This window comes from Babylonia areolata, chromosome 1, assembly GCF_041734735.1.
Source record: "Babylonia areolata isolate BAREFJ2019XMU chromosome 1, ASM4173473v1, whole genome shotgun sequence".
NCBI classification, from domain to species: Eukaryota; Metazoa; Mollusca; class Gastropoda; order Neogastropoda; family Buccinidae; genus Babylonia; species Babylonia areolata.
In genome coordinates, this window is record NC_134876.1 from 38,902,812 (window position 1) to 38,918,677 (window position 15,866).

Below are 15,866 nucleotides of genomic sequence, written 5' to 3' on the forward strand. Positions count from 1 at the left end.
ACACACACACACACACACACACACACACACACACAGAGAAACACACACACACACACACACACACGCGCGCGCGCGCGCACGCACACACACGCGCGCGCGCGCTCGCAGGCACGCACGAGCAACCCGACAGCCGACAGACATTTACATTATAATAACGGCCCTATCCTTTTTTGTTTGTTTGTTGTAGTTTTTCGTAACCAATATATACAGATATTCCTATAAATAAATCCGAACTCGCTTACACACACACACACACACACACACACACACACACACACACACACACACACACACACACACACACACACACACACAATCAGTGTGAATAAATGTTTATTCTTTTTCTGATAGCATTTTGATAAATAATTAAAACAGGAATCACACGCGAGCTGTGTTTACGTAAAGATGGCGACATGAATAGCATTAGAAACAAGATCTATCTGGCATTTGAAAGTTTTGACATCTTCACATTGAAAATTTCTTTCATCCTTCAAGGCATTTTACAGATGCAGGCCAGTTTTGATCAATGCAATTTGCTGTCTTGATCGAGAAAGGATATTTCTAATATTGCTAAAATAAAATAAAAATTGCGTGCTTATTTACCGACAGCCAGTTCCCCTTATTACTCAGTGACTCGTATCGAGAATGGTAGCCTATCTCTTGTTTGAAAATGTCGATATCTTGTTATGTGATGAGTCGAATGGCAAAACGTCAAACATCTTACTAAATATTGACTCAGTCCTTGATTGTGTAAAATGTTACTGAATTTATGCGTTGCCTTTACCTTGCGCGTATTAAACGGCTAATGGAATGGTGACCTGCATTTCAGATTCAGGCAACAGTGTGAATTATTATTTTCTGGCTTCTAAAGGTTTATTCACCATTATACAAGATTATTGTCGATTGAATGTAGCAGAAATATTAGAATCTGGCTCTCAACCTCTTGAAATGTATTTTGTACGAAAAATAATGTTACGTATAAACATGGATAAAGATGCAGGTATTTAATCGTTGTATTACACTACAAGTATTTAATCGTTTTATTACACTACAAGCTCATTGTATGACAAGAGAGGCAAGGCCTTCCAGACTCACTTGTGACAGGCACTTTATCCAGTAAAAAAAAAAAAAAAAAAAGAGAAGAAGAAAAAAAAAAAAATGTGTGTGCTTTTAGTGTAAAGGTTTTTACCCACTATGTTAAATCCAAATTTGGTATCGGCAAAGTATTTCTAGAGAAACTGACAATGTAAAAGTGAGTCAAAAAAGAGAATGAATATTGGTCAGAAAATGCTTAGTGAATGTATGATATGGTATACAATACAATACAACACAATACAATACATCCTCCCGAAACCTGGAGGGGGTCAGGCTGGTGTTCTCTTGACCCTCTCCCGGGAGGGTCACTACCTTGTCGTGGTCGGGAGGCTTAGTGGCCAGTGATCGAGCGAGCTATGTCGGCGGGGGCATCAGTGCTTCTTGGGGTTTGGTGCTCTGGTCCCAGGTCTTAATTGACAGCCTACATAGCCATCGTAGCTGTTAGGGCTGAATAAGTGGTGGTTTTGTACTAATGCCCCTGATAGGGCTTCCCATGCCGAACAGGTCGTGAGTGAGGCCCAAACTAAACGTGACCCACTGTCCCTTTCGCTGTTCTCTATTCTTCTTTTTACCGCCTCTTTTCTGTCCTCAGCTCCCCATCAAGCCTTCTTTTCCACATTCTTTTTTCTCTGCGGCCTTCTTCAGGCCCGCCGTGTTTGCAGTGCGGCGCGACCTGTGATGGAGGGGAATGAGATCCTGGGGATTGAGAGAGCACGCTGCTCTCAACACATCCCTTTGGCTCGGACCTCTCCAAAGACAGGCGGCACACATTGGCCCGTGTGTGTCAATCGGCTACCCCTTCGTGGGGCTGGGTCAAGACTGGCAGTTTAGTGGCTAGCGTAGATAACCCCCGTAGTGCTCGGTTCTCTGTCCCCGGGAGCTGGGCATGATCGGGGGGGAACACGTTGGAGCTAGACTGTTGGTCGTATATCCCTCCCGAAACCTGGAAGGGGTCAAGCTGGTGTTCCCTTGACCCTGGCCCCTAAGTTGAACCCCATGGTGGGTGGGTAAGGGAGGGATGAATTTACATTTTTTTTCAACATGACTTCCAAAAAATTACACCCCCCTAACTCTGGAAAAAGACGACGACAAGGAACAGACGACTCAGACTCCGATTCGGAGGTCGTTGAGACCTCTGGATTTTGGCCATCGTGGCTTGTGATTGAGGGCGCTGATGACGAAAAGCCGTTGTCAGCTCTCAGCCCCTTCGCTATCCAGAAGGGCTTTCAGTGTCTGGCGGGATCGCTGAAATCCATCAAGAGGCTGAGGAGCGGAGCATTTTTAGTGCAGACAGAGTCCAAAAGGCAGACACAGCTCCTTCTCAAGGCGACCACTTTCGTGGATAGGGCGGTGAAGGTTTCCCCTCACAAAGGTCTCAACTGCTCAAAGGGGGTCATCAGATGCCCGGAGTTGAAAGGTGTGTCTGAGGCTGAAATCAAGAGCGAGCTGTCCTCTCAGGGAGTGACCGACGTGTACAGGGTGACGGTGAGGAAGGGGTCGGACAGAGTCCCGACCAACACTTTCTTCCTCACCTTCTGCTGCCCGGATGTCCCCAAGGACATTCGGGTCGGATACCTGATGGTTAGTGTAAGTCTGTACGTGCCGTCCCCTCTGAGATGCTTCAAATGCCAGAAATTTGGACACGTGAGAGACCGATGCAAGGAGGAAGAGGCGTGTGGCACCTGTTCGAAGGCGGCGCACCAGGGCGATTGCGTCAGTCCAGCCCGGTGTGCGAACTGCGGAGGTGGCCACCCGTCCTCATCGAAAGACTGCCCCGCCTGGAAAAAAGAAAAACAAATCCAGAAGGTCAAGACAGAAAAGAAGATATCCTTCTTTGAGGCAAAGAAACAGGTGGAGGCCGTGTCGCCTAAGGCGTCGTACGCCTCTGTCGTCAGACCCAGGACGGTGGACGTCGCGGTCCAGACGACGTCCACAGGGACGCAGACGGACGACTTACCCACCTCGTCGGAACCGTTGGCCTTGGGTGGAGGCGCCGTGTACACCCCTTCCCATCCTGTGCGGCAGTCCTCAGGGGCTGCTGGGCGGGAGCGGAAAACCTCGGGCGGAGGCACGTTGTCCGCCTCCCGCCCCACCCCACCCCCCGGCACCCCTCGCCCCGCCTCTCGTCTGCCTGGCCCTCGGGCTGGCGGAAGTGGCCGGAAACCTCCCCTACCTCCAAAACTCAAGGAGGGGAGGGTTGCGGCCTCGGCGGGATCGGGAGAGGCCGAGGTCGTGGATATTCCGACTCGGTCGGAATCCGAAAAATTAATTTCTAAAAATAAATACTCCATCCTGGCCGACCTTGAGCCACCACAAGCAGAGGAGCAGGGGGTAGCGATGGAATAGGCTGCTGCTTTATTTTTTTAACCTTTTTAATGGCAGTGATCCACTGGAACATCCGGGGGTTCTACGTCAATTTTCAGGAACTTCAGCTGCTTTGTCGTGCTTTGAAACCTTCAGTGCTGGCGCTGCAGGAGACTCTGCAAAGAGATGGCAAGGTTTTATCTCTCTCTGGTTTTAACTCCGTTTTTAAACCCGCTCAACCGAAGCAAGAGGGATTGACGGGAGGTGTCGCTCTTTTTATTCACAAGTCCCTTTTATACAGTACAGTTCTTTTAAGCACCCCTTTACAGGCGGTGGCAGTCAGAGTCACACTTGAGAAAACCATCACTGTCTGCTCTCTCTACCTTCCTCCTGCCGTCCGTGTTCTGAGGCAAGACCTCATGAACCTGGTCGACCAGCTCCCACGTCCGTTTTTACTGTTGGGCGACTTCAATGGACACTCCCCGCTCTGGGGAAGTGAGATGACATCAGCCCGAGGTCTTCTCTTGGAAAACCTTCTTTCCGACATGGACTTGTGCTGTCTTAACGACAAGTCTCCCACTTACCTTCATCTGTCCTCTGGAAAGCTCTCGTGTTTAGATCTGTCGGTCTGCGATCCATCGTTGGTCCTGGACTACGAGTGGAAAGTGCACGACGATCTGCACGGGAGTGACCACTTTCCTGTCGTCCTCCGCCCCACAGATGGAGAAGGTGACTCTCTGCCTGACCGCCTGAACTATGACAAAGCAGACTGGAGTTTTTTTTACCAAGAAGATAAGAGCGGAGCTGCAGGAAGAAACAGTAATGAAAAACAAGGACCCTGCTGACACTCTGACTCGGATCGTTTTAGATTGCGCAAAAGCAGCAGTCCCATCGTCTACCTCCAAGCCTCAGGTGCCTAGAACGCCCTGGTTCAACGCGGAATGTCGGGAGGCCCGTAAGTCTCGGAAGAGAGCGCAGCGACGCGTCTTTCGGAGACCGGAGACTGATAGCGTTCGAACCCATCAACAGCTGAGGGCGAAAGCCAGGTATGTTTTTAAAAAGAGCCAGAGGAAGTCATGGAGGGATTTTTGCTCTTCCTTAACCTCCAACACACCCAAGAAGAAAGTGTGGAGGGTTTTAAAAAGAATAAAGGGCAAAAACGTATGCCCAACCTTTCATCATCTTAAACTTTCAGACGCTCTGGTCACAGAGAAGAAAGCAGTTGCCAATTTGCTTGCTTCCACAATTGAACAGAACTCGAGATCTGCTAACGAATCTGCTCGGTTTCTTAAAACCAAAAACCTGTCAGAAAAAACACCATGTAACTTATTTTCCGACAACACAGAGAATTACAACCTTCCTTTCACAATGAATGAACTTAAATCTGCCCTTCAGACCTGTACGGATTCCTGTCCAGGAATGGACGAGGTCCATTATAAACTCTTAAAGCACCTTCCCCAAACCTGTCTGGACACCCTGCTTAAAGTTTATAACCACATCTGGGTCACAGGCTTTTTTCCACCCTCCTGGCGGAAAGCCCTCATAATCCCGCTGCCGAAACCGGGAAAAGACCCCTCGAACCCCTCCAACTACCGCCCAATTGCACTGACCAGCTGCATTTGCAAACTGATGGAGAAGATGGTCAACGGTAGACTGATGTGGAAACTAGAGACCGACGGCCTTCTGGCGAAAGAACAGTGCGGTTTTCGCAAGCATCGCTCTACCGTTGACCATCTGGTTCGTCTGGAAACCACTGTAAGAAATGCCTTTGTAAACAAACAACATGTGGTGGCCATATTTTTTGACTTGGAGAAAGCTTACGATACCACATGGAAATTTGGTTTTCTCTCGGACTTGCAAAAGCTCGGCTTCCGAGGACACCTGCCTCAGTTCATCCACAATTTTTTACAAGACAGACAATTCCAGGTGAGAGTCGGCACCACCCTGTCCGACATTCACGAGCAGGAGCTGGGTGTCCCGCAAGGGAGCATCCTGTCGCCGGCTCTTTTCAGCATCAAAATTAATGACATCGTTCAATCCGTTCAGAAGGGATCGGACAGCTCGCTGTTCGTGGACAATTTTGCCTTATATACAACTGGCAGCACGTATGCCAGCATCCAGCGACGGCTTCAGCTCTGCGTCAACAAAATCCAGTGTTGGGCAGAGGAGAATGGCTTCACATTTTCGTCCTCCAAAACTGAATGCATCCATTTTCATAATTTTCGCCAGTTCTATCCGGACCCTGAAATCCGTCTGGGAAAATCCACCATCCCGGCGGTCAAGGAAGCCAGATTTTTAGGGGTCGTCTTTGATCAGAAGCTGAACTTCCTCAGCCATATTAAACAGCTGAAAGTATCTTGCCAAAAAGCCCTGAACATCATCCGAGTTGTGGCACACACGAACTGGGGTGCTGATAAGAGAACTCTCTTGCACCTCTACAGAGCCCTGGTCCGGTCCAAACTGGATTATGGAAGTGTAGTATACGGCTCGGCCAGACCGTCCTACCTGAAACTGTTGGACCCTGTACACCACCAAGGGCTCTGTCTCAGCTTAGGTGCTTTCCGCACCACCCCTGTGCACAGCCTGTACACAGAGGCGGGGGAACCGCCTCTCTCCAACCGCAGACTGAAGCTGACCCTGAATTATTATTTGAAATTGTTTTCTGAACCTACAAACCCTGCTTATGACGCTGTATTCAACAACCCTTTCGATAAGAAATTTACAGACAACCCAAACTGCATACCTCCTCTCGGACTCCGCATTCAGCCGCACTTAGAAAATGCCGATCTGGATGTCGGTGGCATCTCAGATTTCTCTAAGTTCCCTGACAGCCCTCCATGGACCTTTACAACACCTGAGGTCCGATTCGATCTGGCCTCATACCGTAAAGACACCACCAGTTCTCTGGCCTACAGAACTTACTTTTCGGAACTCTGCCACAAATTCCCCACTTTTCAAAGCATCTTCACTGACGGTTCCAAGTCAGAGGACGGAGTCGCCGCATCTGCGTTCTGTCCCGCCTTTCCTGACCGGCCCTCAACGGAACACATCCTGTCTGACAGCTCGGTGTACACTGCGGAACTGACCGCACTGGTTCTGGCGGCAAAAATGGTTCTCTCTTCGAAACAAAAGAGATTCATGATCTTTTCCGACTCCTTGTCAGCCCTGGAGGCGATCGCCTGCAGGAATATCACTCATCCCAAACTGCTGGAATTTTATGAAGATTTTACTCTCGCAACGAAGAAAGGATACGAGGTTGTGTTGGCCTGTTGGTAACGAAAGGGCGGACCTGCTGGCCAGAAACGCTGTAAAGAAAGAATTATCCAGATCCTTTGTACCCTATACAGACATGAAGCGGAAGGTGAACACTTACGTTAAGGATCTTTGGCAAGAGGAGTGGAACACCCAGACGGACAACAAGCTCTTCCAGATCCGTCCGGACCTAAGAGAGACCCTCCCTTCGGGGGTGAAGAACAGAAAGGAGGAGTCTGTGCTGTGCAGACTGCGTACGGGGCACACTTTTTTTTACTCATTCTTACTTGTTGAAGGGGGAGGAGGCCCCTCGATGCATTCCCTGTGATGAGCCTCTCACCGTGAAACACGTGCTCCTTGACTGTTGGGATCTGCATGACGTTAGACGCAGACATTACACGGCGGTTTCTTTGAAGACTTTGTTTCGTGATGTCCCTCCGTGGGCGCTGATGGACTTCTTAAAAGAAGTGAACATTTTTAACCAGATTTCAAGGTTTTAAACTATGGAAGTTTTTTTAACTTTGGAGTGGAAAGTTTGAAGTGGTGACTCGTTTTAATTGGTTGTTGTTGTTTTTTATCCTTGTAGTAGTTATTGACGCGGCGATAGCCTTGAGATGGCCTTAGTGGTCGGCGAGGCTCTAAGCACCATAATTTCATTTCATTTCAATACAATACATTACAATATTTCTCTATGTGAGGTGGGTGGAACTCTTTTCTGCTGCTTCTGCCATTGCCTTGAGAGCCCATGTCGACAGCTTTTTCATGAGGCTGTAGGCAGATGCGCCCAAAAACCCTCTTGCACCAATCTGTATGGCTTGGAAGCCATAGTCTCTCAGGCTGCTGGCTAGACTAGCATACTTCTCGGTCTTGTAGATGTGGGCTTCTTCCATTCTGCTTTCGTATGGCACAGTGAGCTCAATCGGAATCGCTTGTTTCGTTGCCTTGGAGTGGAGTACCATGTCAGGTCTCATGCCGCTCTTGCTGATGATATCCGGATGTTTCTTCCCCTCTGGTAGGTCAACTGTGCATTCCCAATCTTCGGCACCATCGAGCAGACCACGTTTCCATGCTTTGGAAACTTTGGATGTTGTTCCTAGCCAGACTTTATTGCCTTCTGCCGAGCGGAACTCTACTGGAACTTCAGGTGGGGTTGGTGCTCCTTGGACAGTGCTCACCACGTGTGCAATTTCTTTTAGCACTTTGTTGTGCCTCCATGTGTACCGTCCTTGGCTCAACGCCGCTTTGCATGAGCTGAGGACATGTTCCACTGTTTGTTTGCCATGGCAGAGTGGGCACGCAGGGTCATCTGCTTTCCCCCATTTCACCAAGTTTGTACTCGAGGGAAGGAGGTCGTGCACAGATCTTAGGGTGAAGCTGATCCTCAGAGGGGCCATGTTCAACATGTCGCTCCAGCTGAGGCTCCTTTGGAGTACATTTTCCCATGTTGTCCACTGCCCCTGCATTGTAATAGCTTGAGGCAAATGTATCGAGCGCGGCAGCCATTGTACTTCCCAACTTCAGTGAGCGAGAGAGCCGAAAGAGTATCATGCTGCGTTGTGCTGCCATCAGTTGACTCAGAAAACCTTCGAAGGCAGAGCGAGAGAAAGGAATCACGTTTCATTAAATATTCTGTTTTTCTGTCTGTCTGTTTTTACAGTGTCACTGTGTAGTGAGTCAGGTCAGGTCTGTACCTGCCACAGGTACCATGTAACCCTGTGCTACCTGTCACATGTGGGCAGATGGAGCTCGATAGCCTGGGAAGGCAGTCCATCTAAGACAAGGAAAAGTCTGAAGTAAAACCCATGAAGTGCTAAGGAATGCAGGACAGTCTCGACATGCATTGACCCTGGGTCCATGGCCATGTCCCGACTTTCAGTAGCCGCGCCCCCGTGCCTCCGAGGAAGGTTTTTGAGCCAGAGGCTAGGACAAGGACAGTCTGATATAAAACCTACGACCTGAGGACCTCACTGTCACCGTCCCAGCTTGCTAGGCTATGGCAGATGAACCACGGGTGTAAAGGGTGGGGCCAGTACTGCGCACACTGCACTCCACCTAAAAATTCCATTGCGCAGGCTTGAAGGACACGTCCACGTCCGCGCCACCAACTATTCCAAGCCCTGTAGCGATGGGAAAGGGGCGAAAACGGCAGGTGGAAGATGTCACTGGAAGCCGCAGTTCCAATCCTGCATGCAGGCGGTTCAGGATATTGGTCGCCTGATTGTTGACCCGGAGGTGACAGCATCACTCGGCAGCAGCCTGAACGACCAAGCAGCCTTTTCTAGGGACAGCACTGCTTGCTCCACACGGAGAGGGGCCTAGAAAAGGTGGTCCAAACAAATGCTCATCTCCATACCCCCCAGTTGGCTAACCGCGGTCAACGGGCATCTCCAAACGCGGTCGAACAACAATAGAGAAGAAAAGGCCGGCACCTGCCTCACAATTAGGTGCAAAAGGACTAAAGGTAGCATGCTGGAACATCCGAACCATGCGTGACTCTGCAGACAGCAACCACCCAGAAAGGCGTTCCGCTCTAGTCGCACACGAACTTCAGAGACTGAACATTGACATTGCTGCCGTCAGCGAAGTCCGCTTTGCAGGGGAAGGCAGCCTCCAGGAACACGGCGCTGGGTACACCCTCTACTGGTCAGGCAAGCCAGAGACTGAGAGACGCCTTTATGGCGTAGGCTTTATGGTCAGGAGCACCATTGCCTCCAAGCTTGAAAACCTGCCAACAGGACACTCAGACCGAATTATGTCCATGCGCCTCCCACTACGGAACAAACAGCATGCCACTCTGTTCAGCGTGTACGCTCCAACCCTCCAAGCGGACCCCACAGAAAAGGTCAAGTTTTACACTGATCTGCGCAACCTCGTTCAGAACACCCCTGCTGACGACAAGGTCATCATCCTTGGCGACTTCAATGCCAGAGTTGGCCAAGATTCAGAAGCCTGGAAAGGAGTCCTTGGCAAGCATGGCGTTGGTAATTGCAACGACAATGGGCGCCTTCTTCTCGAGTTCTGTGCAGAGCAGCAGTTTACCATCACCAACACCATTTTCCAGCAGAAGGACAGCCTGAAGACAACGTGGATGCATCCTCGGTCCAAACATTGGCACCTCATTGATTACATCCTGATGCGCCAGAGAGACGTACGAGACGTCCTGCACACCCGAGTGATGCCCAGCGCGGAGTGTCATACTGACCACCGCCTCGTCCGCAGCAAGCTCAGGCTCCACTTCAAGCCCAAACCAAAGAAAGGAGGAGCTCCTAGGAAGAAATTCCAGGTCGGCAACTTTCAGTCAGCTGAAGTGAAAGCTGAATTCCAGGCGAAGCTTCAGGACAAACTTGAAGACTCCAGTTGCCCCACAGACCCCTCTCCAGAATCACTATGGGCACAGCTGAAATCAGCCATCCTGCAGTCCTCTGAAGAAGTCCTAGGGTTCTCGTCGAAAAAGAACAAGGACTGGTTTGACGAAAACAACCAGGAGATCCAAGAATTGCTGGCGAAGAAGAGATCAGCCCACCAGGCTCACCTTGCACAACCGTCTTGTCCGGTGAAGAAAGCAACCTTCCGGCTCTTATGCAGCAACCTCCAGCGCAAGCTTCGTGAGATTCAAAATGGGTGGTGGACCAACCTGGCAGAGAGGGCTCAGCTTTGTGCAGACACTGGTGACTACCGGGGCTTATACGAAGCCTTGAAGGCGGTGTACGGTCCCTCATACCAGGTCCAGAGTCCCTTGCGCAGCGCAGACGGCCAGGCGCTCTTCACAGACAAGATGTCGATCCTGAATAGGTGGTCGGAACACTTCCAGGCCCTCTTCAGCGCCAACCGCACGGTTCAAGACTCGGCAATTCTCCGCATCCCACAACAGCCAGTGAAATTACAACTGGACGAGCTACCAACCCTAGAAGAGACTGTCAAGGCCATTGAACAGCTGAAATGTGGCAAGGCAGCAGGGGTTGACGGAATTCCGCCGGAGGCGTGGAAGAATGGAGGCCCAGCACTACACTCCAAACTCCACAACCTCTTTGTCTGCTGCTGGGAGCAAGGCAAACTACCACAGGACCTCCGTGACGCAGTCATCATCACCCTGTACAAAAACAAGGGAGAAAAGTCGGACTGCTCCAACTACAGGGGGATAACTCTGCTCTCCATCGCAGGCAAGATCCTCGCCAGAGTCCTCCTAAATCGGCTGGTGCCTACTATCGCCGAAGAACATCTCCCAGAGAGTCAGTGTGGCTTTAGAGCCAACAGAGGCACCACTGACATGGTCTTCGTTCTCAGACAGCTACAAGAAAAATGTCGGGAACAGAACAAAGGACTGTATGCGACATTCGTCGATCTCACGAAAGCTTTCGACACCGTGAGCAGAAAAGGTCTGTGGGAGATCATGAAACGTCTAGGATGCCCCCCAAAATTCCTCAGCATGCTCATCCAACTACATGAGGAACAGCGTGGACAGGTCAGACACAGCAACGACCTTTCGGAGCCCTTCCCAATTGGAAATGGAGTGAAACAAGGTTGTGTCCTCGCGCCGACCCTCTTCACGATCTTCTTCAGCATGATGCTCCAACAGGCCACTGAAGATCTTGGCGACGACGACGGTATCTTCATCAGATACCGCACTGATGGCAGCCTATTCAACCTGAGGCGGCTACAGGCCCACACCAAGACACTGGAGCAACTCATCAGAGAGCTTCTGTTTGCCGACGATGCTGCCCTCGTCGCCCATACAGAAGCGGCCCTGCAGCGTATAACGTCCTGCTTCGCAGAGGCTGCGCAGCTCTTCGGCCTAGAAGTCAGTCTGAAAAAGACGGAAGTTCTCCACCAGCCTGCCCCACGGGAAGAATTCCACGCTCCTCACATCAACATCGGTGAGACAGAGCTGAAGTCGGTCCACCAGTTCAGCTACCTAGGCTGCACCATCTCGTCTGACGCCAAGATCGACAAGGAGATCGACAACAGACTTGCAAAGGCAAACAGCGCATTCGGCAGGCTGTACAAGAGAGTGTGGAACAACAAACACCTGAAGAAAGACACAAAGATCAGCGTGTACAGAGCTGTTGTACTGCCCACCCTGTTGTATGGCTCCGAAACCTGGGTCACCTACCGGCACCACATACGACTGCTTGATCGCTTCCACCAGCGCTGCCTTCGCACCATCCTCAGCATCCACTGGAGTGACTACATCACAAATGTCGAGGTCCTGGAGCAGGCAAAGACTATCAGCATCGAGGCAGTGCTGCTAAAGACCCAGCTACGTTGGGCAGGGCACGTGTCCAGGATGGAAGACCACCGCCTGCCCAAGATCGCGCTGTATGGCGAACTGTCCACTGGCCACCGTGACAGAGGAGCACCCAAGAAGAGATACAAAGACTCCTTGAAGAAAGCTCTCGGTGCCTGTCACATTGACCATCGCCAGTGGTCCGCAGTAGCCGCTGATCGAGAGACCTGGCGACGCACCATCCACCAAGCTGTCTCCTCCTTCGAAAACAACCGCAGGGCCAGCCTTGAGGACAAACGCAGAAGGAGGAAGAACCACGACGCTGCAGCCGCGAACCCAGTCCAGACTTTCCCTTGCAACCGCTGCGGCCGACTCTGCTTTTCCCGCATTGGCCTTGTCAGCCATGAGCGTGCCTGCATCAGACGTGGACAACGCCCTTCCTAGATCTTCGTCAGCGAAGCCAGGCCATGATGATGATGAGTGTAGTGAAAGAAAATACATGTGTTTTCTTTGTCTTAATTTTCTTCTTCTTCTCCTTCTTAGTAGTAGTAGTATCATTATCATTATTGTCATTATCATTATTATCAACATCATCACAATCATTACAGTTTTAGTAATTTTGTTGCTCTCGGATTTCATTAGTAGTTGCTTTTGTGTAAGTTCTCGTGTTATCTGCTTTGTGTAGTGAAAGAAAATGTGTGTTTTCTTTTCTTATTCTTCATCATTGTATTATTAGTAGGATTAGTATTAGTATTTGTGTCGTTGTTATTATCATTATTATTGTTGCTCTTGGGCTTAATTAGTACTCCTGTACACTGCATACAACACAAGACTGAAACACATTCAACGAATATATTTCACCGCTCGAAAAGCAATAAATAAAAGTTTTGAACATAAAAGCAAGGGGGTATGGGGGAAGAAAGGGAAGGGCTTGAGATAATCATTATATAATTACGTGAAATCAGATAAATCAAAATTGGAAGGCGCACATAATTCTTTCCGAATATGACAACCTGTAAATTATAATATTACTTTCACAACTCTCTCTCTCTCTCTCTCTCTCTCTCTCTCTCTCTCTCTCCACATCCAATCTTGAAGACATACAGACACATACACCCATACACAACTTCATTTAACATATGATAAAAAAAAAAAATCATTTAAAAACAACAATAAAATTCACCATCCCACTTACACAATTACCTGAAACACCCCCAAATTTGAACTGAATTGGATGTGTGTAGATGGTGAACGTGTTGATGGTGAACGTGTGTAATGCTTCAATGCCCCCAGGGGGCACACGAAATAAACTCCTTTCCTTGCCTTGCCTTGCCTTGCCTTGAAAATGAGAGAGAGAGAGAGGCAGGGGGGAAATGAGGGGGACAGAGATAGAAAGAGGGAGAGATAGAGGGGGTGAGGCCGGGGACTGGATTGTACATCAGAGTAAAAACGCAACTGTGTCGTCTCCCTATGTGCTTCGCTCAATTTTCCTCTGTGAGTTACATTATTTCATTTTCTTTTGGCGGGTTTTTTTCTCGTTTTTTTTTTCTTTTTTTCAAAGCTTCACTTCCTTATGTGCATTGTTTCATTTAATCCTTTGATAATCGTTTCATTTAATTAATCCTATGTGCATCGTTTCAATTCCTCTTAGTGTACAGTTTCGCTTGACCATTTGTGCATCGATTTAATTCCTCGTTGTGCATCGATTCATTTAATCATATCTGCATCGTTTCATTTAATCATATCTGCATCGTTTCATTTGATAATGTGTGCATTGTTTCATTTCCTTTTTGTGCTTCGTTTCATTTAATCACGTGCACATTTCCCTTCTGTATGCTGTTTGTTGTCGCCTCCGTGAGATTTTTAAAAAAATTTCCTTCCGCATCATTTATTTCCCCCCGTGAACCATTTCACCTTAGTGAGCTGTTTTATTTCCCCTCTGTAGACATACATTTTATATCCCCTATGTGACGTATTCCAAATTTCCTCTGAATGTTGTTTCATCCCCGTTTAAATATCGTTGTGCGTCGTTTCAGCAGTTGTGCACAGTTGTTTCAGCTGGATGCTTTATTTCTGTGTGTATCGCTTCACTTTTGCTCTTTTTTTCACTCTGCATAGTTCAAAATTCAGTTCCACTCTGCCTTGTGTTCATCCTGGGTGTGTTCTGGCTTCTGATGCCTGCAGACAACAGCAGCATGGGAGTATCAACAACGCCGTTACAGACCATTACCACGCCACTGACAGTGGCAACGTCCAAAAGCAACAAATCTTCACGTATGTCACCTCTTGTCCTGTGTCCGTGTTCCACGAAACTTCATATGTGTCTCTCGATCGGCATGTCTGTCTTCCAGATACAAAAGACTGGTTATCCATCTCCTCTGTGTGTGTGTGTGTGTGTGTGTGTGTGTGTGTGTGTGTGTGTGTGTGTGTGTGTTTTCACTGGCTCCAGGATAACTCTCGAAATCAATCAAGTCAAGGTACAACTGTGTCAAGCAGAGCGTTGTTGGCGTGATTCTGATTAGACTGTACACACAGAGATTTTTGCACTCATGCATAATCTTGTGACAAACATTGTGTATGTTAATACTGATAGTTCCAGAGAGCTCTTCCGCCTCAGTGGTCAAATGATGGGTAAATCAGTGATATTGTGCTTCCCTCTGATCAGAGTCTCTTCCCGGTAAGTTCAATGGACTTTTCCTGAGAAAGATTGAACAGATCAGTAGCAGCTTCAACCCTGACACACCAATCCCAACTTACGTTGCAGAGTTTTCTGGTGCAATGTTCACAGAGTTTGAGCCTGTAACTGAGGAGTGTGTGAAAGAGATACTCCGGAACATACCATAGAAATCCTGTGACCTTGACCCTGTCCCTGCCCCTGTTTTCTATGATTGTTTGAATGAGATAGATAACTCCCATGGTTACTGTCATAATGAACGGCAGCGTTGGGCCTCTCGACCAAGACATCCTCATTGCACGGTTGGGCACTAGCTTCGGCTACTCTGGAATGGTTCTGGATTGGTTCACGTCATAGTTAAATTAACTTGTCGTACCCAGTCTGTTCTTGCTGGTCATGAAAATTCTGATCCATCTGATTTGAAGCATGAAGTGTCTGGGCCCAGTTTTATTTACTATGTATGCACGGCCTTTCAGGTCAGTCATTTGTCAGTCAGGTCACTCATATTTTCTGCTGACGATTCCCAGCTTCACTTTTCCTCAGACTTTCCAGCTCTTCCGTGTAGTTTGAACAATTGTATCAAGGGTGTGTATGAGTGGATGAATAAGCTAAAAATGAATGAGGATAGAAGTGTGCTTACTGCTATTGGTTCCCAGTCGGAAATTAACCAGGCCATATCTACCCCTAACCAGGCCACCTCTACCCGTATGCCCATATCTGGCTGTGACATACCATTCTCCCGTCAGAAACACTGGATTCTACTTGAATAAAACACTCTTCGTGGATACACATGTCAAACACTTGTGCCGCTTTCTGTTCTGTCAATTACGTGGTAAAGGCCAAATTGCTTCTTCCTTTCCACTGCTGCTATTTTATATTTTTTTAAAAACCTTACCGTTTCTTTCATACTATTTACAGTAGATCTCTGTTAGCAGGTCTCTTTGATAAACTGTACAAATTTCAACGCATTCAGAATCATGCAGCCCGCCTCCTGCTCCGTAAACCCACAAGAGTGCAATGGCACTGCTCAGAACACTTCATTGGCTTCCTGTGAATCTTAGAATCTAATAGAAAATTGCTTGTCTCTGCTTTCAGTGTGTGTATCACAGTAATACGCCACCATATCTTTCTGATCTTCTACATTTATGCCATCCTTTTAGGACGCTACGATTTCCTGACACTTCTGTATGCACAGTTCCTCGGTTCTCGCTCGAGACTTTTGGTAAAAAAAATAAAAATTAAAAAAAATTTAAAAAATCTTTCACTGTCTTTGGCCCCACTGTCTGGAACTCCCTACCACTGTCCCAGAGAAAATTA

General features: G+C 48.4%; 1 protein-coding gene across 14 annotated transcripts in view; it reads left to right on the forward strand.

Moving 5' to 3' along the window:
• The window catches only part of LOC143282690 (uncharacterized), a 204,714-nt gene that overhangs the window by 175,357 nt on the left and 13,491 nt on the right, over window positions 1–15,866 (forward strand). For all 14 annotated transcript variants that reach the window (XM_076588407.1, XM_076588397.1, XM_076588475.1 and 11 more), the window contains one exon: window positions 14,060–14,149. In XM_076588407.1, the coding sequence (XP_076444522.1) occupies window positions 14,060–14,149 (90 nt within the window). The remainder of the gene's footprint in view (window positions 1–14,059; window positions 14,150–15,866) is intronic.